Source organism: Hemicordylus capensis, chromosome 4, assembly GCF_027244095.1.
Source record: "Hemicordylus capensis ecotype Gifberg chromosome 4, rHemCap1.1.pri, whole genome shotgun sequence".
Taxonomy (NCBI): Eukaryota; Metazoa; Chordata; class Lepidosauria; order Squamata; family Cordylidae; genus Hemicordylus; species Hemicordylus capensis.
The window spans coordinates 111,115,437-111,139,978 of NC_069660.1; the positions used below are offsets into that span (position 1 = coordinate 111,115,437).

The 24,542-nt window shown below is 41.7% G+C and overlaps 1 protein-coding gene across 12 annotated transcripts in view; it reads left to right on the forward strand.

The window, feature by feature from the left end:
* The first annotated feature begins 46 nt into the window (after nucleotides 1–46).
* Nucleotides 47–24,542, forward strand: part of MSH4 (mutS homolog 4) — a 169,046-nt gene continuing 144,550 nt past the window's right edge. For 3 of the 12 annotated variants that reach the window (XR_008306061.1, XM_053245110.1, XM_053245113.1), the window contains exons 1-2: nucleotides 48–717; nucleotides 6,150–6,314. Coding sequence is in view for 7 of the 12 variants with exons in the window: in XM_053245110.1 (XP_053101085.1) it covers nucleotides 462–717; nucleotides 6,150–6,314 (421 nt within the window). In the remaining 5 variants the exon portion in view is untranslated. Of the gene's footprint in view, nucleotides 718–6,149; nucleotides 6,315–24,542 lie in introns of those variants that run through there. The other 9 variants (XR_008306063.1, XM_053245112.1, XR_008306062.1 and 6 more) reach the window with 5 other exon arrangements.

Genomic DNA, 24,542 nt, shown 5'->3' on the forward strand with positions numbered 1-24,542 from the left:
CTGGAGGTGCCCAGGGAAGAGGAATCTTCCTGCGCTGCAAATAGTAAAAGGCAAAAAAGGACTATTGCGAAGTAAAGGGTGGGGTCAAGATTCGGGTGACGAATAAAGGTCGATGGCGGGAAAGGGAGGCGTGCATGCGAGCAATTGCCCGTCCCTTACTATACACAGGTGCCGCCCAGAATTTAAAAACCTCTTCTCTTCTGTTTATGGCTTATTATTATGGCCAGGAGGCGGAAGAAATAGACTGAATATAATATGTCATTGCCACACGAAGTGAACAATTCGTTACGCGCCAATGTCTCCGCGCTCTCGAAAGTTACTGCTCCCGACTTCTCTGAGTAGGGCGAGCAACGTGCCTGAAGGGATGCTACCGCGCATGCGTGTAGCTCAGTAGCACGCCCGCCGCGACGCCATTTTCTGCGCCTTTTACCGCAGAGCTTTTGTGTTTCGTGAGGGCTTGTATGGCTCAAGTGAGCAACGGAACTCGAACAAGCCCGTCAATGGAGAAGGCCTCGGCTGCTTCCACCTGCTACTCGGGTCGTTGTTCAACTTCGTCCAATGCGGACCTCCAGGGTCATTACCAGTTCGGGTTGCAGCAGACCCCGGGTAGCGGCATCCCTTCGTCTTCCTCGGGCGACGGGCCGGTTCGCCCTCAAAGAGGCAAAGGTCACAGCAGCGGCCTCACCCCGGCTTTCCTCCCACCCAGGGAGCTGGAAGGTGGGCCATACTTCCTCATCCCAAGCCATGAATTGGCTTAACGTACTAAAACTGGCCCACAATTATTTATTGGTTTGGGTAAATTTCTTCTGTCACCTAATGTGTGCAGCGTGGAAGTAACTTGCCTAGGTTCGAATCCCCAAACTTGCCGAGGTTCGAATCTGCCAGTTCGAATCCCGTCTGGTATGTTCCCCAGGCTATGGGAAACACCTATATGGGGCAGCAGCTATATAGGATGGTGCTGAAAGGCATCATCTGAAACTGTATGGGAGATGGTAATGGCAAGCCCATCCTGTATTCTACCAAAGAAAACCGCACATGACTCTCTGGTCGCCAGGAGTCCACACCGACTCCACGGCACACTTTACCTTTACTTTAAGATTCTTCTGGCTGGCGCCTCTCTATCTCCTAATTTTTCAAGTCTGTTCACACACTGTTCGGGTTCCACCTGATGATTATTGACATGTTGTAGTGATCCAGTTTGGATCATTACATGTCCAAAAATAATAATGGCAAAAGCATATTTTGCTTCTCCGGCATCTAGTGTAAAGGTAAAATATTTTATCAATTAGTACATTTTGTTCTTTCCCAACTTCTTTCCATGTATTAACAAAATTCACATGTTCACCTAAACAGTGCCAAAAAATAAAATAAAAAGCACACTGGAAATTTTAACGTCTTTGCATGTAAAAAGCCCCCAGATCTTACAAAAATTTTGAAAATTGACATGTATGGAACATATGCAAGGGCAGTTCATTTGTTGCTGGAAACAACTGGCCCTATCAATCCCCCCAGCACAGCATCCCTCCAATAGCTGTTGCTGATGTCTGTCTTATGTTTCTTTTTTAGATTGTGAGCCATTGGTGGGGGGGGGGGAGCCAGGGAGACATTTTATTTATTTATTTTTATTATTTATAACTCTGTAAACTGCTTTGGGAACTTTTTGTTGAAAAGCAGTATATAAATATTCTTCGTCTTCGTAAGCAGGACCATTTTGGCAAAAAACCCTTCATTATGAGAACCATTTTTCACTGTACTGACGTCTGCACAGTACTACGCTTTTCCCAGTGCTGGGAGGGCCCTTTAAGAGAGAGACAGCCCTTAAAGCACTGGGAAGGGCTGCACCTCCCAGCACACTGTGCATGCCTTCCAAAATGGTGCATAGGCACAAGAGGGCTCAATTTCCCTTAAAGGAGCTGCCCTACCCCAGTACTGGGCAAAGTGCTGTACTGTACAGTGAGAATGATCATCTCTTTGTGGTACCAAGACTGCAGAGTATTCAGCTTTGGTCAATGCTCCACACAAACCCAAATAAACAATTAGGGTACCACACTAGCGGCCACCATTGGCCCCTGCAGTGGTGCCCCTAGGGTTTTGGAGGCCCTTGGCGTGACAGTCATTTGGGGCTGCTTAAAGGTATGGGGAAAAATCATTCTAGACAGGAAGCTACAATTAATGTATAGATAAATATATGGAGTGAGGGAGGCATGGCCTTGAGGACTAGGCTGCCTGAAATAGGAGGAGATCAGTTTTCACTGGCGGAGGGGTGGTGGGGCTGAACTGTCTATGTCATGCAAAAAGGTACTCTTAATGTATATTTTCAAAGCATTTATTTCAGAAAAGAAATACCATGATGTATGTGTTCTAATATGAAATGATTATAATTAAGGAAATTTAGGACTAATCTAAAAGTGTCGAGAATTCTGAAAGAATTTTAATTAAAAAAATCCCACTGAGCATAAAGCTCTGATAGCCTTTATGAGGGTATCTTATTTGCTTCCATATCTTCTGGGGCTTGTACATTTAGGGGTGGTGGCTTCCACTCCGGGATCAATGCCTCTGCTTCCTTGTGCTTGTTTCCTTCCCTGCAGTCAAATGGCTACCCTTCTGACTTCTTCAAGTGCGCATAAAATGCTGTATAAACTAAGGGACTCTGGGATATGTAGTTCCTAAGAGACTTTTCTCATAGGAAGACACACTACTCTGAGGGAGGGTAGGGTGCCTCCATGTTTGAAGGAGGCAATAGTTAGACCTCTTCTTAAGAAACCTTCCCTGGATCCCTCAGCGATGGAGAGTTACAGGCCAATCTCCTTTGGTTGGGCAAGGTGATCGAGAGGGTGGTGGCCAACCAGCTCCAGGTGGTTTTAGAGGAAACTGATTATCTAGACCCATTTCAAACTGGCTTTAGAATGGGCTATGGGGTTGAGACAGCCTTGGTCGGCCTGATGGATGACCTTTACCGGGAATCGACAGAGGGAGTGTGACTCTGTTGGTTCTCTTGGATCTCTTGGCGGCGTTCGATACCATTGACTATGGTGTCCTTCTGGGTTGCCTGGAGGAGTTGGGGATAGGAGGCACTGTTTTGCAGTGGTTCATCTCCTATCTCTCGGGTAGATTCCAGATGGTGGAGCTTGATGACAGCTGCTCCTCAAAACAGGAGCTGTTATATGGAGTCCCTCAGGGCTCCATTCTGTCACCAATGCTTTTTAACATCTACATGAAACCGCTGGGTGAGGTCATCAGGAGATTTGGTGCTGGGTGTTATCAGAATGCTGATGACACCCAAATCTACTACTCTTTTTCATCTGCATCATCAGGAAATGGTGTTCATTCCCTAAATGCCTGCCTACAGGCAGTAATGGGCAGGATGAGGGAGAACAAATTGAAGCTGAATCCAAGCAAGATGGAGGTGCTCATTGTAGGGGCTCAGAATCTGAGGGATGAGTTAGATCTTCCTGTGCTGGGTGGGGTTACACTCCCCTGGAAAGAGTAGATACGCAGCTTGGGAGTACTCCTGGACCCAGGCCTCACCCTGGTTTCTCAGGTGGAGGCCATAGCCAGGAGTGCTTTCTAACAGCTTAGGCTGATTCGACAGCTGTGTCCATTCCTTGAAGAGGACGACCTCAAAACAGTGGTGCATCAGCTGGTAATCTCCAGGCTTGACTACTGCAATGCACTCTACATGGGGCTGCCTTTGTACGTTGTCTGGAAACTTCAGTTAGTTCAAAATGCGGCATCCAGACTGGTCTCCGGGGCAACTTGGAAAGACCATATTATGCCTGTTTTGAAACAGTTCCACTGGTTGCCGATATGGTTCCGGGCAAAATACAAAGTGCTGGTTATTACCTTTAAAGCCCTGAACGGCTTAGGTCCAGGTTACCTTAGAAAGCGCCTTCTTCTGTGTGATCCCCACCGCACGTTAAGATCATCTGAGGAGGTCCATCTCCAGTTACCAACAGTACGTCTGGTGGTGACTCAGAGGTGGACCTTCTCTGTAGCTGCTCACGGACTGTGCAATGCACTCCCTGCAGAAATCCGTAATTTGAACTCTTTATTGGCTTTTAGGAGAGCGCTTAAGATCTATCTGTTTGGCCTGGCCTTCCAAGGTTTTTAAATTGTTGTAAAGGGTTTTAATGTACCTGGTTTTTCAGGGGTTTTAAACTGTTTTTATTGTTTAACTGTTTTTTTATGGTATATTAAAATCTCTGTTTTAATTGTTGATTGATTTTAACTTTTTGTTTTATCTGTAAATCACCCTGAGCCATTTTGGAAGGGCGGTATAGAAATTGAATAAATAAATAAATAAAAAATAGTACTCTGTCTTTCAGACAAGAAGTCCAAGAGTCAGAAAAAACTATGAAAGCTGGATTTCAAGTGTTTTAAACTTTTAACTTATTCTTTAATTGTGTAATTATACACATATGTTAAGGGGGTCTACCCACTTCAGTTTGCCTTGGGCCTCACACACCTCTAGGGAAAGCCCTGCATGTGGCCATGGGAATACATTTTTTTTTGACATCTACCAGAAAAAATATTATTAAGAACCAATACTGTATTTCATATATGATTACTGTAAGATATTTTTCTCTTGTATTTGGTGGTGGGGGGGAGAGCGGGGAGATCTACCATTTATGAACACAAAACAGATTGTTAGAAATTAAGTCTAAAAACTTTTCATTAGGGGTCATTAACCTATTAACACTTCATCCATTAAGAACTGTATAAGATTGTGGGGGTTGGGGGACTGTGGGGCCTTGGGTAGCTGCCTGGTTTGCCTTAAGTCGCTACTGGCCCCTGACCTTACAATGAACATAAGAACAGCCTTGCTGCATCAGGCCCAGGGCCTATCAAGTCTAGGGCTGTGCATGAACTGATTTGGAGGTCTGCCGTTCGGCAGGAGAGGGTTATATTTAAGGAGCAGGGAGGGTGTCCCCCTGCTGCGTTTCTCCCACTGGTGCTGTCACCGAAACCGCTTGTGTGGGGCTACTGCGTACCTCCTTATAGCCCCAGTCAGCATCGTACCAGAAGTGGCCGGTGTGAACGTCATGCATGTGCACCAGCCACTTCCAATATGATGCTGACGGGCTGCAGGGAAGTATGCAGCACCCCCGCGCCAGTGGTTCTGGTGACAGCACATCTTTAATTTAGTCCAGCATCCTGTTTCACAGAATGGTCCACCAGATGCCTCTGAGAAGCCCACAGGCAAGAGATAAGGTCATGAATACTGGCATAGGAAATATATCTATGACTTTCAACACAGACTTTCAACATCTGTTACATATGAACAGCTGTGATATATACTCCAAATACTTCAAAAAATACACATTAAATTATTTGAAATCCTGAAAATGTGTTTAATATACATTATCAAGAAATACAATGGGTTTTTAAAAGTATATTAATTGCATACTTGTCTCATGCTTTTCCCAGAATGAAGCCCTTTCCCACTGAGAGCTGCCTTTCCCCTTGCTTTAATATCTTGATGTTAGAGGCTTTAAGCAAGATATAAGACTGAACTTTTAAATATTTCCACACCTTATAAAGGTGGGATAATACTCATTCAAACTAGCAACACTTGCATAGACTTTCCAGAATTCTAAAAAGAATTATATTAAGCACACAGAAGTATTTTACAGGTGAAATATAATCTGTGTTTTATGCTAAATAAAAAAAGTAGTAGATAGATTATGGTTCTAGGACAGGAATTGGGGTCTTATGTGAGAAAGTGTGGTCTTATGGAATAGTTGAATTTTAAAAAGTGGATGTGGGTGGGGAATAAATTATACCAGAACAACTTTGTTTATTTCCTTTATTATCTCAGAATAAAGTAAGCATGGGCTGATATAAAGAAAAGTAGTTTTCATGTAGAGAATTACTACATTTTGTTAAAGTGGCCATGAACAAATTTATTTATCATATTTTCATATTTCAAATGGACGATATGGGATGCATTAATATGGAATAAGATATTTTGGATTTATCAGTGCAACCATTTCTGTTTAGAAGCCTGAAAGGTCTCAGGTTAAATTTACATTGGCTTCTGCAAGACTTATATTTTTAGCTACTGTTCAAATTCTGTGCAAAATATTGGATAGATAGATAATGTTTTCTGACTCTCAATTTAAGAGCAAATCCTCTTTTATATTAACTAGATTCATATTTTGGAGACAAGAGTTCATATACAGAAAATATTAGTGTGGTGAATTTGACCAGTCCTCCTTCAATCAGAGGTTTAAATATTGCTCGTGGACGAAAAACACCTCTCTCTTCTAGTAGATCGGGAGGTAAAAACTGGACTCCTTTCAAGGGATATTCAGGTAAATCTAAGCTACAGTAACTTTTTAAATATATATATTAATGTTGTATACAAATATTTGAACACTACAAACGTGTATAAGAACTTCAAACAAGTATAAGAACATAATTGCAAACAAGTATAAGAACATAATCATTAAAGTTCATCTAGTCCAGCATTTTGTTTCTAACAGCATTCAGGGAGATATCTCTGGACAAGTCACAAGGAGGGCATGCTAGCAGTGACCCAGTAGTAATAGCAGTAGTAATAGTAGACCTTCCTTTGTCCTCAACCCTCAGAAGAGATAGACCCTATCATGATTAGTACCTATTGAAAGACACAGCCTTCATGATTCATCTCCAAACTTCTTTAAAGCCATGTAGTTGGTGACCATGACACATCCTGTGACAGTGGACATCACATACACTAATTATGTTGTGTAATGTGCCTTCTTTCCATCTGTTCTAAACTTACTGCCAATCACATTGCATAACATCGAGTTCTAGTTCTGTGAAAGTGAGAGTAATTCATTGTCCCCCGCCCCTTTTTTTTTTTAAATTTAGTGGACCACTGTGTGAAACAGGATGCTGGACTAGATAGGTCTTTGGCCTAATCCAGCAGAGCTGTTATTTATTAATTATTATTTATCGGATTTGTATACTGCCCCAAACTTCTGTCTCTGGGTGGTTTATAACAACTTACTTGCACATGGGGAACCCTGCAATCTGCCTTACTTACTTTCATGTAAGTTTCTACTTTGGAGAGGAGAGCTGGTCTTGTGGTAGCAAGCATGACTTGTCCCCATCGCTAAGCAGGGTCTGCCCTGGTTGCATCTGAATGGGAGACTTGATGTGTGAGCACTGTAAGATATTTCCCTCAGGGGATGAAGCCGCTCTGGGAAGAGCAGAAGGTTTCAAGTTCCCTCTCTGGCTTCTCCAAGATAGGGCTGAGAGAGATTCCTGCCTGCAATCTTGGAGAAGTCACTGCCAGTCTGTGAAGACAATACTGAGCTAGATAGACCAATGGTCTGACTCAGTATATGGCAGGTTCCTATGTGGGGAACCCTGCAATCTGTCATCCAGACCACTACTCTGAAAATGAGGTGCAAAATGTCCTTTGCAAGGAACATGGAGGTTGCCAGCAGTCACTCATCTACATGTGCACTCCTTCAAAGGTTTGCAAGGGTCAGGCAAGGGGCTGCTGGCAACTCCCTCCTCTTTCCACACTCTTGCAAAGACAAGGGTGGGATATGGCTCTTGCAAGCTCTTGTAAGTAGCTTGGGGAGAGGAGCTGGTTGCTGCCAGCAACCCCTTATCCTCCGCTTTGAATTCCAAAGATTTGCAAGGGTTGGATGAGAAACTCCTGTTTCTTATATTTCTTATTTTATACTGTGTGCTCCATGTGCTTTACAAGGAATGAGAAGACAGGTCTAGATGTTGAGACAAGGGAGATTACATCTTGTAGAGACAAAGAAGACAACAGAGGCAGGGAAAATATGCTATTGTTTCAGTTACATAGATTTAATTACAGAAGAGAATGGGGACTATGTCACAGATGTTTTACCAAAGGTTGCACAAAAGTGAATTTTAAGAAGCAATCTGAAGGCAGTAAGAGAGGAGGTGTTGCATTGAGCAAGTGTTCCAGAAGGCAGTTCCAGGCATAAGGCAACATGGGAGAAAGAAGAGAATCATTTGAGGGAGAAGATCTTAAAGAGTTGTGGAACTGGAAGATCAAAGGTCATGGGCAGGAGTGCAACAGAATATGAGAGCTGAAAGTCAGGGAGAAGTAATGCCACAGAGGGCTTTGAAAGTAAAGATAAGAGATTTGTGCTTGATCTGGGACTGGAGAGGAAACTAGTGATGAAAGGGTTTAAGAAGAGGCATGACATAGTCAGCGTGAGAAGAGAGTTGAATTGTTTTGGCAGCAGAATGCGGGATGGTAGTGAGGGGACCAAGATAAGCCAATTGTAGACCAGGGATTGCAGTAGTCAAGGCCAAAGGGATAGAGAGGAAAAACAGTATTATTGCAGTTTTGGAAAGGGAGAAGCAACATAATTTCGCAACAGACTGAATACGGAGAATAAAGGAAAGGAAGCAGTCAAACATAAAGCCAATAATCTGTGCCTATTCAACACTGTGCATAGTGCCATTGTGAGTAGACAAAGAATACAGGGACAGGAGGGTTGGGAGGAAAGATGAGTCATTCAGTTTTGGACATATATTAAGCTTGAAACAGCAATGAAGCATCCAACCAGTGTCTGGCAGATAGTTGCAGATGCAGGACTGGATGACAGGAGAAAGTTCTGGGGTAGAGAGGTTGAATAGGTATCATCTGCAAGTTGGTGGAACTGAAAGCCATAGGATTTGATGAGGTCATTCACTCAGGGATGGTCAAGGGGCCAAGAACAGAAACCCAAGGGACCCCCAATAGAAGGAAAGAGAGGAAACTATTTCTCCCATTAAGTACCAAATTTCAATTTGGAGGCAAAAGATAGAAAGAAGACTGGTAGTTAGAGATGGGGAATGGATTGAGTGATTTTTAAAAAATTATTATTTTTAAGAATAGAAAAAAAATGGTTGCATGTTTGAATGGAACATGAAAGGAGCCAACAGTTTGATAATAATGGTGGAGAGAACGGATAATGGCAATTAGGTTCAGAAAGGGATGAGATCTAGGAGAAATGTCAGTGGGATGGGATCAAGCTGGAATTCAAAGAGGAAAACAGAATAGTCATTATCAAATAATACAGGGAAAGAGAAGTGTTCAAAGAGTTGAATGAGAAGGACAGACTGGAAGAGCAAAGAGGAAGGGAGATTGGAATGGATGGTTTCAATTTTGATGTTGAAAAATGCAAAGTCTTGGGCAGAGAGAAAAGGGAGACATGGAAGGACAGGTTTCAGGTAGAGGAAAGTCAAAGGTAGAAGGGAATCAAAGGTTCAGTTTTGCTCATCCCGAGGCCCCCTCCCCGGCTTGGCTCAAATTTGAGCAAGTCCTGGGTTCGAAATTTTTAAAAATATTTTTAAAAAATAAAGCTTTCTCCCTCCCCGTCAGCCTCCCCCTGGTCTCCTGCCAGCAGCCTCCTCCCGGTCATGCATGGCCGCCTTCAAAATGGTTGCTGCGAACTGGTAGAGGGCCAGAAAGGCCCCAAAATGGGCCAAACTGGCCTAGAAAAGACCGGGGGGAGGCCAGTGGGGGAAAGGAGAAGCTTCAGAGACACCCCCCCCCCCGAGGCAGCAGAAGGACCTGCGCCTGGCGGTGAGTTTCAAAAACAATTTTTCAAATGTTTCGAACCCTGGCCTGGCTCCAAACTGGCCCGGGGGGTTCAACTCAAGGTCAAACTGAACCAGGCCTGTCGAGCGCTCCGCAAACCTGGTTTTAAAAATTGCGAGTAGCCGCGGTGAGTCGTGAGGCTTCACACCGTGGCTACTCACGAGAAGGGGAGGCAAAAAGCTTCCTCCAGGCTCTGGGGGTCTCGCCAGCATGCCCTGCGTGCTCGCACAGGGCATGCTGGAGCTTCCGGGGGCCAATCGGCCCCGCTCCCCCCAGCCCCCACAGGTTCCGTCACAGAGCCAGCAATCGTATAGGCGGCCGATCTGGCCACCCAGGGCTCCTGCCCTGCTCGTGTACAGGAACAGCGGGCTTAGCCCACTCTCCCCGCTTAGCTCCCCAAACCAGGTCTCGCTGATCGTGACACCCAGCTCAGTGGTTTACAATATATGGTATAAAACAATATACAATTAAAATAGAAAAAGTAAAGCTGTTAACACGAATATAAAAATAATGTCTATTTAAAAATTTAAAAACCTCTATAAAACAATACTGCATAAAACACAGAACTGCAGCAGTAAAAACTAATCTCATTTAAAAGCCTGGGTGAAGAGCCATGTCTACCTGTTTCCTAAAAACTGTGGTGAAAGCGCAGGAGCGGATTAAATAAAAGATCATAGATTGTGACTGCTTTAATGACAAAGAAGAGTCAGTTCCAGAGAGAAAAGAGAAAAGGAAGTAGGGAGAGGATAATCTGCAATTTTGCCATTTTTGGAGCCATTTTGGAAGGGCGGTATAGAAACGGAATAAATAATAATAACGATAATAATAAATAATAATAAATGGGAATGAGATTGGGGTGGTGAGGATGGGTCGCTATGATGTTAGAAGCAAGCACCAGGACATTTGGAAAGATGGCAGGGCAGTAACATTATAAATTCAGGAAGATAGGCAGACATCAAACAGTGCATATCTCCAAGATTGCTCAGTCACAACTGGTTCTTGATCAAAACCTTGAGATATTGGTCAAGCAAGTACCAAACTGGTGATGTCCTTTAGAACTGCCCTCCAACTGCTCCCCTTTAGCAGCTGAACATACAGTGAAAATGGAAGCTTAGACTGAACTCCACCCCTTAAATGTGTCCCAAATGAACTCTAGGAGTTGATGAAGTCAGCCAGACTCACAGTGCAGCAGCAAAGGTTTTTAACTTGTGTAGGAAAGATGTTCCAGACCTTTATTGTATTTTTAGATTGTGATCCCTTTGGGACTGTTATCTAATTTATTCCTTTTACTATGTAAACTGTTGAGGAGAGGCCAAACAAGTTCAGGTAGGGAAAGCAAATCAAGCCCATCTGGAAAAGGGAGCAGAGCAGAGAGACAGAGAATCCCAAATGAGTTTGGGTAAAGGCATCAGGAAAGAGCGGGGAGAAGTAGCTTCATTCTAGGGCAGGAAGGCTGTGGCTTGACCTGGCTATGGAACAAACTTCAGAGTGGAGCTATGTAAATGGAAGGAGACTGTTGTAAACTGGGAAGTGAGATTGGAGGAGATGGTGGCCCCTGTGTCGTCACAGGGACACCAACAGCGGAAAGGAGGTATATCTTGGACTGACAGGGAATTGGGCAACTAGGGGAGGAATGAAGAAACAGTCTGATGGAACCACCAGAATAGAAAGGGACACCGAAGAGGTGCCCTTGGTCAGGAAAATTGGCTTGAATTGATTCCCCAATCAGGTGGTAAAAGCCTGGGGGAGCCTTTCTGACTGAGGCTCCTCTCATGAGAGTGTGGTCCACAGGAGGATGCCCATCTATTTTCTTTGTAGTGCCAGGACTTAGGTGGATCATTCTTCATAATGGACCATTGCGTATGAGACTGCAGTCTCTAGGTGGACAAGGGCGAGGGTCCCTGCAGGGACTTTCTTTTTATTCTGGGGAGAAGTTGTCCACCCTCTTCACCTGGAAAGGGGTAAATCCCCTGGCCTACTTGGATGGAAAAAATAGATTAAAACCCTTCTAGACCAGCTAGATTCATCCACACACAGAATGGGAAACCAGAATTTAAGAATGGAAACAAAGAACTCCTGGGAGTAAGGGAAGGAGTGCTCCCTACATTTAACTGTCCGATGTAAAAGAAGAAAGCCGGGGTCTCAGTGGAGAAAAATGTGGTGCAGTGGTGACAAGAGGCTAACAGCCTTTAGAATGGGTCCCAAAGACCATGCAATTTGGGAGGGCCTTGCGTGCCAATTTATAGAGTAAATTCAGGCCTCTGTTGGATAATCACTGAGAGGCTCTTCTGGTGTAGCATTAGAAAAATGGAACAAAAAAAGGAGTTAGACAAAAAGATAGACTATTTTTGATAACAACATACTGGTTTTAGGAAGGAATGTGGGGGAGGAATGTGGGAAGGTGTTGGGGAAAAGACGGACTATGGAGATTTAGTCTGTAAGTCTCAGCAATGCCTTAGATGGCTGTGTGGGAAGTCTATGTTTGAGTGTTGGGGAGCATAGAAATAGAATGCAATAGCCATGCTTTCTTCTTTGCCTGACTCCCTAAGCTGCTACACTGTGCTTTTCTCAGATTCCATTGCTCTCAGACGTCCAGCCATGCCAGACACCTCTTGTATGGGTGCCAAGGGAGTGTGCAGCAAGTCCCAGGTCTGGATCCCATAGTAATGTAGACCTCTGCAAGCCTTTATCTTGCTTACTCTCACTAGTACAAGTGTCACAGGATATTGGAGGACCTAATAAATGTACCATGGCATATAAACAGTTGGCTGTACCTTCCCCTGTGACCGCCTTGGGATTGCTTTAATGAAAGGCGGTATATAAATTTAACAATCAATCAATCGGTCAATGACTTTAAGTATTGCATGTGGTAAGTGGTTCCCTTATTACTGCAGAACTGGCCTTAGGCCCAGCAGTTGTGAGAAGCTTAGTTGTGGGTCATTTGGATGCTAGGCTACCTTTTGAAATAGCAACATGGTATGTAGAGCATCTGCTAACCAGCAAGAGCTTAGGGCTCTGTAATCATACAGGGATGTATGAAAAAGTATATTATTATATTACTATTATTTGTTACTTAGATTCTGCTTTTCAAAAAAAAAAAAAGCAGCTAGCACAGCAAAATAAATGTAATAATGTGTTGGGGTGGGGGGCTGGAATGAGAAGATGGTTCCCAAGTGACAAAGCAGCTCTAAAGAGAAACACAAGGGCTACACCTGCAACAGCCACTGGGTTTCCCCACTCATACTATAAGTGATATGTTATAGATTCTTAAAACTACTACTGCTATGAATGACTATACAGCATATTGTGTTCAGTAGTCACCATTTCAGCTTTCCAACAATACTCCTGCCTGGGATGGCAAAGTAGTTCAGGAAGAGAATGTACAAAAAAACAGGCAGTTTAGCTTACAAATAAGAAATGTTGAGAGATGCTTCAGAATAGTTAGTGGACATCTTATTTATTTTACCTCCAGTGTAATAGAGTTAGACGGAAAAGTACTTTTTCTCTTAGAAAAATAACATACCTATGTTGCATCAAGTTTTATTCTATCAAGCAGGCAAGGATCATTATTTCAAAGGAAGCTTACATGTATTAGCTCAGAATGTTTAAACTATTTAAATAGAATTTCATTCTGATAACTTTTTGGTTCTCTTTTGATAAAATGGTTCAAATAGACAGTAGAGGGCAGTATGAAATTATCTTAGATTTTAAACAAAATGTACAGTTGGCAACTTGAATTTAGTTATATTGGCTGACATAAGAAGAATTATTCAAAGAAGTCCCATTGCAATGGAATATGTCCTTTTTACTTTGGTGGGACTACTTTGAGTAATTTTCCTCATCATGTCAGTCAGTATTAAATAACCTCAACACAGAATTACAATTTAAAATACTATATTTTGCCAGACTTAGTCGTTCTAATTCAGAGTATAATAAATTGTTAGCAATAAGAAAACAAGTGCTTAGCTTTGAATTGGCTGGTACTGTATTTATCCAAATAGAAGGCAACTCTGAATTTAAGATGACCCCTTTAAGAATACAGGTTGAGTAAGGTTATACCTGTATTTACCTGAAAGGAAGAAGCCTCTGAATTTAAGATGACACCCCCCCCCCCGTAGTATTTAGTGTACTTTGGTACAATAATTTTTCAATGTACAGCATTTTTGTACTTAATAAAATATCATTATCTCTCAGCAGATTAATTTTATGCTGAACTCTAGCTACCCATTCCCACAAGGAAGCGGTGTGTATTATCCCCTCTATAAGCAAAAAAGTGGTTGCAGGCATACCCATTCTAGGGGTGTGCACGGAACCGGTCCGGCACTGGGGTGGGGGGTTCCAATTTAAAAAGGGGGAGCTTTACTCACCCCTTCCAGTAAAAAAATGTATTTCTTGTAGTAATTGGGCGGCAGGGTGCTGCCCGCTTCAATCTCTGAGTCTGGCCGCGGGCTCCTCCTTGGTAGGCATAATCGGGCGGCAGGATTGCTCCAAGTCCCTGCCGCCTGCCCTCTTCATGCTAAGCAAGCGGCCGCCCCCTGTGCATATTAGGGGGTTCCCCCCTCCCCTCCGCCCCCTTCTTGCCAAATATCCCCCCCCCCATTACAGGAGGACGGCAGGAGAACTCCGTGCCGTCCCCCTTCTCCTTTGCCAGCTGGGCTGCAAATGGTTCCTAGGAAGCCTTTCACGCGCGTGCGCGAAAGGCTTCCTAGGAACCATTTGCAGCCCAGCCGGCAAAGGAGAAGGGGGACGGCACGGAGTTCTCCTGCCGTCCTCCTGTAATGGGGGGGGGGATATTTGGCAAGAAGGGGGCGGAGGGGAGGGGGGAACCCCCTAATATGCACAGGGGGCGGCCGCCAGCCGACGGGGGGGGGCTTGCTTAGCATGAAGAGGGCGGGCGGCAGGGACTTGGAGCGATCCTGCCGCCCTATTATGCCTACCAAGGAGGAGCCTGCGGCCAGACTCGGCGATTGAAGCGGGCGGCACCCTGCCGCCCAATTACTACAAGAAATACGGTTTTTTACTGGAAGGGGTGAGTAAAGCTCCCCCTTTTAAAATTGGAACCCCCCCACCCGAACCAAAACCACCCCGTGACCGGACCGGTCTGGAGGCCTTTAGAATGGCCTCCGAACCGGTCCGTGCACATGACTAACCCATTCTACTATGCACGCCTGTTCCTGATTTTCAGGTCTGTTGTGCAAAGAACAAAGAAATTGGGCAGATGTCACCTTCTGTCTGCCCTCTTCCCCAGAAATTTGTCCAGCAGTTTATATACAAGAGTGCTACTATGCTGATGGATCTATAAATAAAGCTGAATATGTTGTCCAAATTCATCAAGCATAGAAATATTGGCTGACATGATAAGGAAAACTGCTCAATGTAGTCCCATTAAAATTAAAAGAACAAGTTAGGCAATGACCAACTTGTCCTTTTAATTCCAGTGAGACCATTTTGAATAATTCTGCTCATCATGACAGCCATTATGTAGAAGTGGCCAGGAAGGACATTATAAATAGGCTGACAATCAGAGCAAGGAGACACTGGTGCATCAAAAGAGCAGCCTAACAGAACTTCCCAACTAATTGCACTGGTGTAGCATGAAACAAAGCAGCCATTTTTTATGCCCCCCCCTTCTCCAGGAAGCCTTCTGTGCCACCTGAAAATATGTAGCTCAGCCCTGCACAGCTTTTGGGGACATATTTTTTGGTGGCTCCGAGGACTTCCTGGGGAAGGGGAGAGTTACCTACCTATTAGGCTGCTCTCTTGCTGTACTGGCATTTCCTTGCTCTGAATGTCAGCTCTGAATATATTAACATTTGTTTCAACAACTTCCAAAGAATGTATTATAGTGTTCACAAAAGGTTAACAATATACAGAGGTTTCCTAAATGGCAGAAAAATATGCTAAGAATAGAGATTGCAAATAATTTTTAAGGTGAGTGCTTACGAGATTTCAGAGTCTTGCAGATTGCCGCTGTATTGCCTTCTGAGATTTTATGGGGTGATCACATGAGAAGAAGGCTCCTGCCATGATTTATACTACACTCCTGGCCAGCTCTCGCTTTCCTTGAGTAACTCAATTCACCAGAAAATTGGTTTGAAAGGAGTGGATTTTCAACCCAACTCGTTTCCAACCACAAACAAATTTGGGAATCAGATTACATTTTCGAGCTCTTACATGGGCTATTCTCCCCTGCCTTTAGTAAATTTAATAATCTGTGTAATAATAAACTCAGTAATAAACTGGAGTAATACTTAGGTTTCTTTCTCTGTCTTCCCTGCCTTCCTCCCCAGCCTGAAGGCCATACAGACACAGATACACTTTTGAATAATACATTTGTATTAGTGCCACCTCTGAAAGATACTTATTTCAGTGTTGCATCAACCTATTATAATTAGTTCATGAAAACTAAATTCACCCCCCAAAATCTATCTTTAGTCTTTCTGTGGGCTCACCTTGAACTACTAACACTTTACACAGAGCTTGGTTTCTCACATAGTTACAACCTTTCATTTTTCCAGTTCTCCTGCCATTTAGGTTTTAAAAACCATGTTGAACAGTTCCAGGAGCAATGTTTGGTTTTGGAGGGCCCTGGGGCAAAGTTCTATACTGGGGCCCTATGTAGCATGTTGGGCCTTTGGCTCCCCAGGTTACCAGATAATAATAATTATTACTGTGCCACTTGAAAAATAGTACTCCCAGATTGTGCACCTATTCCTTCCGGGGAAGTATGACCCCATCCAGAACAGAGAGATCAAAATTGTCTCCCGAGTTCTTTTTTTCCTTTTTTAAATAAAATTTTTCATTTTTTAAATTAAGGACAAGATAGAGGAAAGATACAGCAAAAGTGTTCAGAAATATCGAGGAATACAAATTGAGGGGGAGAAAAAGGACAGCAACCACTTCCCTCATTTTTCACCACACATAATTTGGTAACTGAATAAAGAAGCAACCTTACATTTCATAATTACAGATAAAAATGAGAAAGAACCATTTCTATTAAAAATGCCAAGTTAAGAGGAAAAATAAAATAAAAAAAGAAGTCCTGAATATTTGTATTTAAAAAGAGCTTTCAAAAATAATGTAAGTATACATATATTCAAACAATATTCTTATAAGAAAAATGAAGAAAATCAAAGACTGGATAGCTATACACCCTTTTCTGCACTGTTTACCTTATGTACAAAAAGGATCATAAATCAAATCCCGACTCTGGGAACAAGTGAAGACCTTGTTGAATGTTGTAATTTATAAAAGGCTCCCAAACAGACATAAATGACTCAGAAGACAGACCCTTCTTGTAAGCTGAGACTTTCAAAATTGATGCATAATCCCATAATTTCAAAAACCAATCATTTAAAGAGGGAATCTCAGGTACACATCAATTTGTGGCAAATATAATCCTAGCTGCGGTAATCATATATAGAGATAGCTCATTAAGTTTGGAGGAAATGTAAGGTTTTGTCATACCTAGAAGAAATATTTCTGGAAGAAAATGAAATTTAACCTTTAAGATTTGTTCGATTTTCTTATGAATTTGCTTCCAGAACGATTGAGCTTTGCCACAGCTCCACCACATATGATAAAATGATCCAGGATGATGGTTACATTTCCAACAATTCTTCGAAAAAGAGTCATCTATTTTGTTAATTGTCAAGGGAGTTATGTACCATCTAAAAACATCTTATACCTGTTTTCTCTTAAATTACTGCTCTGGGTAAATTTGATGTTCTTCTTCCACTGATATTCCCAATCAGAAATATCAATCAACTTGTTAAAATTCTGCATCCATTTTATCATGCATTCTTTAATCTGCTTGGTCTCTGTATCGTATCTCAATAACAATTTGTATATTCTGCCTAACAAATGATCCATATTTCGAGTAATGAGATCCTCATAATCAGTTAGTTCTCTGAGCTTTCCACCCTGTGTCTGCAACTCCTTCCATATTATTGAACTGAACTGGGCATGTTGAAACCAAAATGAATAATGAGGTGGTTGTTCAAAAGATTTACTTCGGACTAGGCATTGGGTTAAACTATGCTAAGTATATAAATTCTCTCTCCAAAATTTATGCTTGTACGAGGATTCCTCTTCATAGAAATAAGCATTCAAGATTGAAGTCAGAGGTGATAGCCTCGGGCTTATTATTTTTTTATATTTCTCCCAGACGTATAAAAGACTTTGCCTAATGGCATGATGTTGTATCTCCGGATTTTTTCTCAAGCCTGAAATCCACAAGTAATTGTGCAGTCCTCTAGAAAAACCAGAACTCTCCATTCCAGTGAGACCACCATAGGGGGATATAATCCAATCTGAAATCCAAGTCAAACACCTGGCATGAAAGTAGAGTTTCAAATTGGGAACGCCTAGTCCACTTCTTTCCTTTATGTCCTGCATAACCTTAAATCGTATTCTGGGTTTTTTAAATAATTCCAGATAAATGAATTGAGCTGACTCTGCCATTTATTCAATATCTTATCTTCAATCTTTATAGAATCATTTGAAAAAGAAAATTCATCCTGGGGAGTATATTCATTTTCATCGCAGAGATCCTCCCAAGCCAGGAAAGAGTCAGCTTTTTCCATCTATCCAGATCAGCCACAATAGATTTCCAAATTTGCATATAGTTGTTTTTAAACAGATCTTTGTTATTCTTAGTAAGATTTATCCCCAGATATTTTATTGGCTTCTTCTTTATTTGTACTCCTAAAACATTAGAGAAATGTTCCATTTCCTCCTCCGTGAGGTTCCAGGTCAGAATCTGTGTTTTCCCACTATGAATCTTGTAACCGGAGACCAAACCATATTGATGTATCTGTGTCAACAGTGTGTCAAGAGAGTCTTCCATCTGTAAGGAGTACTTCATCTGCTTACAATTTTATTTTATGTTCTTGGCCACCTATATTGACACCCCGGATCTGTTGCTCCTGTTGGATTTTAACTGCCAGGGATACTAGAGCAAGTATAAACAAAAGTGGAGAATGCAGGCATCCTTGTCTAGTACCTTTATTAATATAACATTTTTGTGATAGGAACCCATTTACTATTATTTTTGCCGACTGTTGTTGGTATATGCTGCGAATCGAGGATAAAAAATTGGAACCACAGTTCGTTTTTTCTAAGACTGAAAACAGGAAAGACCATTCCAAGTTGTCAAAGGCTTTTTCAACATCTAAAAAAATCATAGCTTTTGTACGTGTTGCAGTTATTTTATCAATTGCATTCAAAACGAATATTGTGTTATCTTTCATAAGCCGTTTCAGAATAAAGCCGGTCTGGTCTGTATGGATTATCTTAGACAGAAAACCTCTCAGTCTCGCCGCAAGGATTGAAGTAAAGATTTTGTAATCCATGTTCAGAAGAGATATAGGCCAATATGATTCAGGCCGAGTTGGGTCTTTCCCATCTTTATAGATTAAGGAGATGAATGCTTCTTGCCAAGAAGCAGGTAAAGCATAGTGAGATAATATTGCGTTCATTTCATCTGTTAAAAGGCTGATAGGTTTTTCTTGAAACTTTTTGTAATACAACGGAGATAAGCCATCAGGGCCTAGCGAGTTATTCTTAAGGTTTGTTATTGCCGCTTTGGTATCGTCCATGGATATGGGTTTATTAAGACAGCTCTTATGTTCTTCTGAAAATGGCTTTGTTTCTATATCTTCTAAAAATTGTTTTATTTTCTGAGGGTCTTTCTTATCTTCTTTGTAAAGTTTAGAGTAATATTCCATGAATTGTTCAGACGTTGCATCGTTAGTCATAACAAATTCACTACCATTCCAAATCGATGTTATAGTCCAAATCGACATTATAGTTCTCTTTTCCTGTTCCTTTCTCAACTGGTAGGCTAGTAACTTATCAGGTTTGTTGCCTTTTTCAAAGTATCTTTGTTTCACGTAAGTCATATTCCCGAATATCTCTTTAGATTCTATAAGGTCCATTTGTTTTCAAAGTTCTCTAATATTTTGCCAGATAACCTGGGAATGGTTAGTCTTATGAAGAGTTTCTAAACGACTCAATTTCTTGAGTATCCGGTCTCTTTGCATTTGTAAGTCCTTCTTCCTTTTGGATTTTTCAGAAATAAAGATTCCCCTCCTAAAGGCCTTGCTCGAATCCCATACAGAAAAAATAGAGACATCTGAAGTCTTATTTCTTTGGAAAAAATGTGACAGTTCTTCGTTACATTTCAGGAGCACTTTTTCTTGTTGTAAAAGAAAATTATTCAGTCTCCACCTCTTCGGTCCATTATTTGAGTGTTGAAACTTTACTATCAATGGATTATGGTCGGCATATGTAAGAGGTGCAATTTCTACATCTTGTATCCTCAGAAGTATTGACTTTGAGACCATACACATGTCAATTCTAGAATATAATTGATGAGGTTGAGAGAAAAAAGTAAAGTCTCTTTCTAGAGGATATTTATGTTTCCATGCATCTAGAATCGATAGTAATTTCATGTACTCAAATACATTCTTAGGCAGCTTTCCTAAGTTCACTTTATGTTGTCCAGACTTATCCATCAGTGGAGAAAGAACAACATTCCAATCACTGGAAATTAGGAGTTCACCCTTGGCAACATCCATCAGCGACTGAAAAAATGTTTGGTAAAATTGAGCTTTGTTATCATTCGGGGCATATACAGAAACAAATGTAATTTTAGTATGTTGGGTAGTATGAAATTTAAGTATAATAAATTGGCCAAGGTCATCCTGCGTTTGATTTTCTAGAGTCCAATTCAAATTTTTAGTATGAATTACTACTCCATTTTGCTTCTTGGGACTGGAGGCAACATAACACTGACCTAATGCCTTACAAGTTTATAAGTTAGCATTGCTTGCTTTAATGTGCGTTTCCTGAAGACAAATTATGTCGGCTCCTTCCTTCTTCAATTTTGAAAAAATATTCTTTCCCTCTGATGGGCTATTTAATCTGTTAATATTAATTGAAATTAATTTTTTTAGGATAAGCCATCTCCTCTGAGATCTTCAACTGGTCGGTAGACTAAAAGGCAGAGGCCTGGTCACTTTTCTGTTCCTCCGGTAGATCGTCAGCTGGCTGGTTTGGAGCTGTTGTATCTGGAATGTGTAAAGATTCTAAAAAATGTGTGGCATCCGAAGGTGTGAAAATCTGTGCCTTCCCCTGATCCAAGAATACTTCTAGACAGAAGGGAATATGCCATCTGTAACTTATTTTCTTTTCTTGAAGTACTGTTGTGAGGAATTTCAGTTCACGCCGTTTACGTAAGATATCAATTGGAACATCCAGAAGGATTTGTCAGAAGGTATTACGGTATTCCAAAGGAGATCTTCTTTGCGCCTGAAGGATTGCTTCTTTGGTTTTTTTACTTAGGAATTTAATCAGAATATCTCTGGGAACTTTTCTCTCCCAGGAATATCTTGAGTTCAGTCTGTAAACTTCTTGAATGTCCAAGGGGCTTTCAGAATCTAGGTATTCCTGAAGCAAAGTTTCAACACCTGCTCGAAGGTCCCTTTCCCCAAATTCTTCTGTTAGCCCACGGATTTTTATATTAGATGATCGCTGCTGGGATTCCAGGATTTCAATTCGATTCTCTAATCGCCTAAAATCTGCTTCTCGCAATGTTTTCTCAGCTGCTATTTCCTCTTGTATTTTGGCAACTTCAGAGGAAAAGTGATCATGTTCTGTGAGTTTTTGAGTAACCTCATCAAATCTTGAAGTGACCTTCGTCCGGGAACTATAAAATTTGGCATCCAGGTCTTGAATCCAGGATGAAACACTCTGTAGTTCCTTAAGAAATGTCTCTTGAAATTTAGAAAAAGAGGAGGAGCCATTTGCAGTTAATGGGCTTTCAAAAATGTCAGGGTCCTCATCAGAGTCTTTTCTGGACTTCGTTGGTTTGCCTTTTTTATGCATTATTCTGATTGACTTTGCGCCAAAATATCTGTACATGTGACAAAAACGGTATCTAGAAGGGATATCTGATATACAAATACCCTTAATACGGGTAAATCCACAACTGATACATCACAGGGAAATATAGAAAAAATGTATATTTGTTTAGGTGTTAGTATATCCAGATGAACTTCCTATTCCAGATTGAGTTTTAAGGCTGTTTAAAATACACGAAATATCCAAATTCAATCTTCCAGTAAAATTATCTAATGTAAATAAGTTCTATCCCATGTTCATATATAAATAAAAAAAGGAAAGAAAACCAGTTTATGTCCCATGTATTTACCTATATGCCTTTAGATATATAGATTTCCCTATTCCCAAAGATTTGAATCACCACTCTTCAATAACAGGGAATAAACAAGTTACAACCTCATATACAATAGACATATAACAATATCAATATGCAAATATGAGTAAACTCAGTAGGTGTACATTTATCTTAAAGCTACATCAAAATCCAGTAGGCCTAATAAGACAAGTATTTCCTAAATATAAAGTAAACAATATTTAGTATTGCTAGCCTTTAAATCTTGATATGGTAAATCAGAGATTAAGCTGATAAACAAAGAAATCAGAGTCAGAAACACAATAGTAAATTCCAGTGCTTGAGACTATTCGAATGCTCACTGTGTCTCTAATAGAAGTAATGGCTAATAATAACTGCACAGCCAAACAGGATCTTTTTGTTTCGTTCAGAATTGAACAGTCACGGGTTCCATCTTGTGGCGAAAGAAAGCAACTGAAGATATTGATGTGACATATTATTATTTCTTGTTTACACAGTCAGACAGGTGTTATTGACTGGTTTATTTTATCCAGACATTGAGTCCTTCCCAAGGACCTGGGATACCAGAATTTTATTGTCAATTGTTATAGATATCGTCTCAGAATATAGGCTGTTCCCAGTAAAGCTGCTTTTTGTAATTGGCTGATGGTGATTTCTGTGGCCCCTATGGTGAGGTGCTCTTCAAGGTCTTTTGGAACTGCACCCAGGGCGCCAATTACCACTGGGATTATTTTGGTCTTTTTCTGCCACAGCCTTTCAATTTCAATTTGTAGATCTTTGTATTTGATGATTTTTTCTATTTTTCTTCTTCTATTCTGCTATCCCCTGGTATTGCTATGTCGATTATTTTCACTTGTTTTTCTTTCTTCTCGACTACAGTGATATCTGGTGTATTGTGTGGCAGATGTTTGTCTGTTTGTAGTCAGAAGTCCCATAATATTTTTACATCTTCATTTTCTTCAACTTTTTCAATTTTATGGTCCCACCAATCTTTGGCTACAGGTAGCTTGTATTTTTTGCAGATGTTCCAGTGTATCATCCCTGCTACTTTGTCATGCCTTTGTTTGTAGTCAGTCTGTGCGATCTTTTTACAACAGCTGATTAGGTGGTGCACTGTTTCATCTGCTTCTTTACAAAGGCGGCACTTGCTGTTTGTGGTGGATTTTTCGACTTTGGCTCTTATTGCATTTGTTCTTAGTGCCTGTTCTTGTGCAGCCAGTATTAAACCCTCTGTTTCTTTCTTCAAGTTGCCATTCTTAAGCCCTGGCCAGTTGTTATTATTTTTACATTTATATCCCGCTCTTCCTCCAAGGAGCCCAGAGCGGTGTACGACATACTTGTTTCTCTTTCACAACAACCCTGTGAAGTAGGTTAGGCTGAGAGCGAAGTGACTGGCCCAGAGTCACCCAGCTAGTTTCATGGCTGAATGGGGATTTGAACTCGAGTCTCCTCGGTCCTAGTCCAGCACTCTAAGCACTACACCACACTGGCTCCAGGCAGGCATTTAGGGAGGCCATGCCTTCCCCTGATGATGTTGAAATGGAGAAATAGATTTGAGTATCATCAGCATACTGATAACACCCTTCACCAAATCTCCTGATGATCTCTCCCAGCCGATTCATGTAGATTTTAAACAGCAGTGGAGACAATATGGAGCCCTGAGGGACACCATATGAAAGTTCAGATTTTGAAGAACAATAGTTTCCAAGGGACACCATCTGGAACCTTCCAGAGATGTAGGAGCGGAACCACCGCAGAGCAGTGCCTCCCACCCCCTCAGACGTTCCAGAAAGATACTATCATTGAAAGTATCAAAAGCCACTGAGAGATCCAAAAGGACCAACAGAGTCGCACTCCCTCTGTCGATTCCCAGTTTGGATTCTCCATCCCACAGCCTGCCTGAAAGCCAATTTGAAATGGATCTAGTTAATCATTTTCCTCCAAGACTGCCTGGAGTTAGGAGGCCACCACCCTCTCAATTACCTTGCAAAACCATGGAAGGTTGGAGATAGGCCTGAAATTACTTAACTCTGAAAGGTCCAGTGCAGGCATCTTCAAAAGGGGTCTAATAATTGTCTCCTTGAGACAAGGAAGCATCCTGCCCTCCCTCAGAGAAGCATTTATAATTTCTGCCAGGCCCACTACAACAACCCCCTGGCTGATAGTATAAGCCATGTTGAACAAGGATCAAGAGAACAGATGGTAGGCTGTACTAATCCAAGCAGCTTGTCCACATCCTCAGGAGTCACAAACGGAAACTTGTCCAGCCTAATCATTTTGTCTCTTAGGCTGGAGGAGGCCTATAGCCACCAGACTAGTAGTCATTGACAGACTGAATTTGTCTAAGCCCCTTTTAAAGCCATCCATGCTAGTAGTAGCCATCATGACATCCCATGGCAGAGAATTCCATAGATTACGTGTTGTGTGAAAAAGTACTTCCTTTTGACAGTCCTAAATTTCCTGGCCTTCAGTTTCATGGATGACTCCTGATTCTAGTGCTGTGAGAGAGGGAACAAAATTTATCTCTGTCCACTCTCTCTTCCCTATGAATAATTTTGTACACCTCGATCATGTCCCCTCAGTCACCTCTTTTCCAGAACCAAAGAACCCCAGATGCTGTAGCCTTACCTCATAAGGAAGGTGCTCCAGCCCCCCCCATCATTCTGGTTGCCTATTCTGCACCTTTTCCAGTTCTACAATATCCTTCTTAAGATACGGTGACCAGAACTCAACGCAGTACTCCAAATGTGGCCGCACCATAGA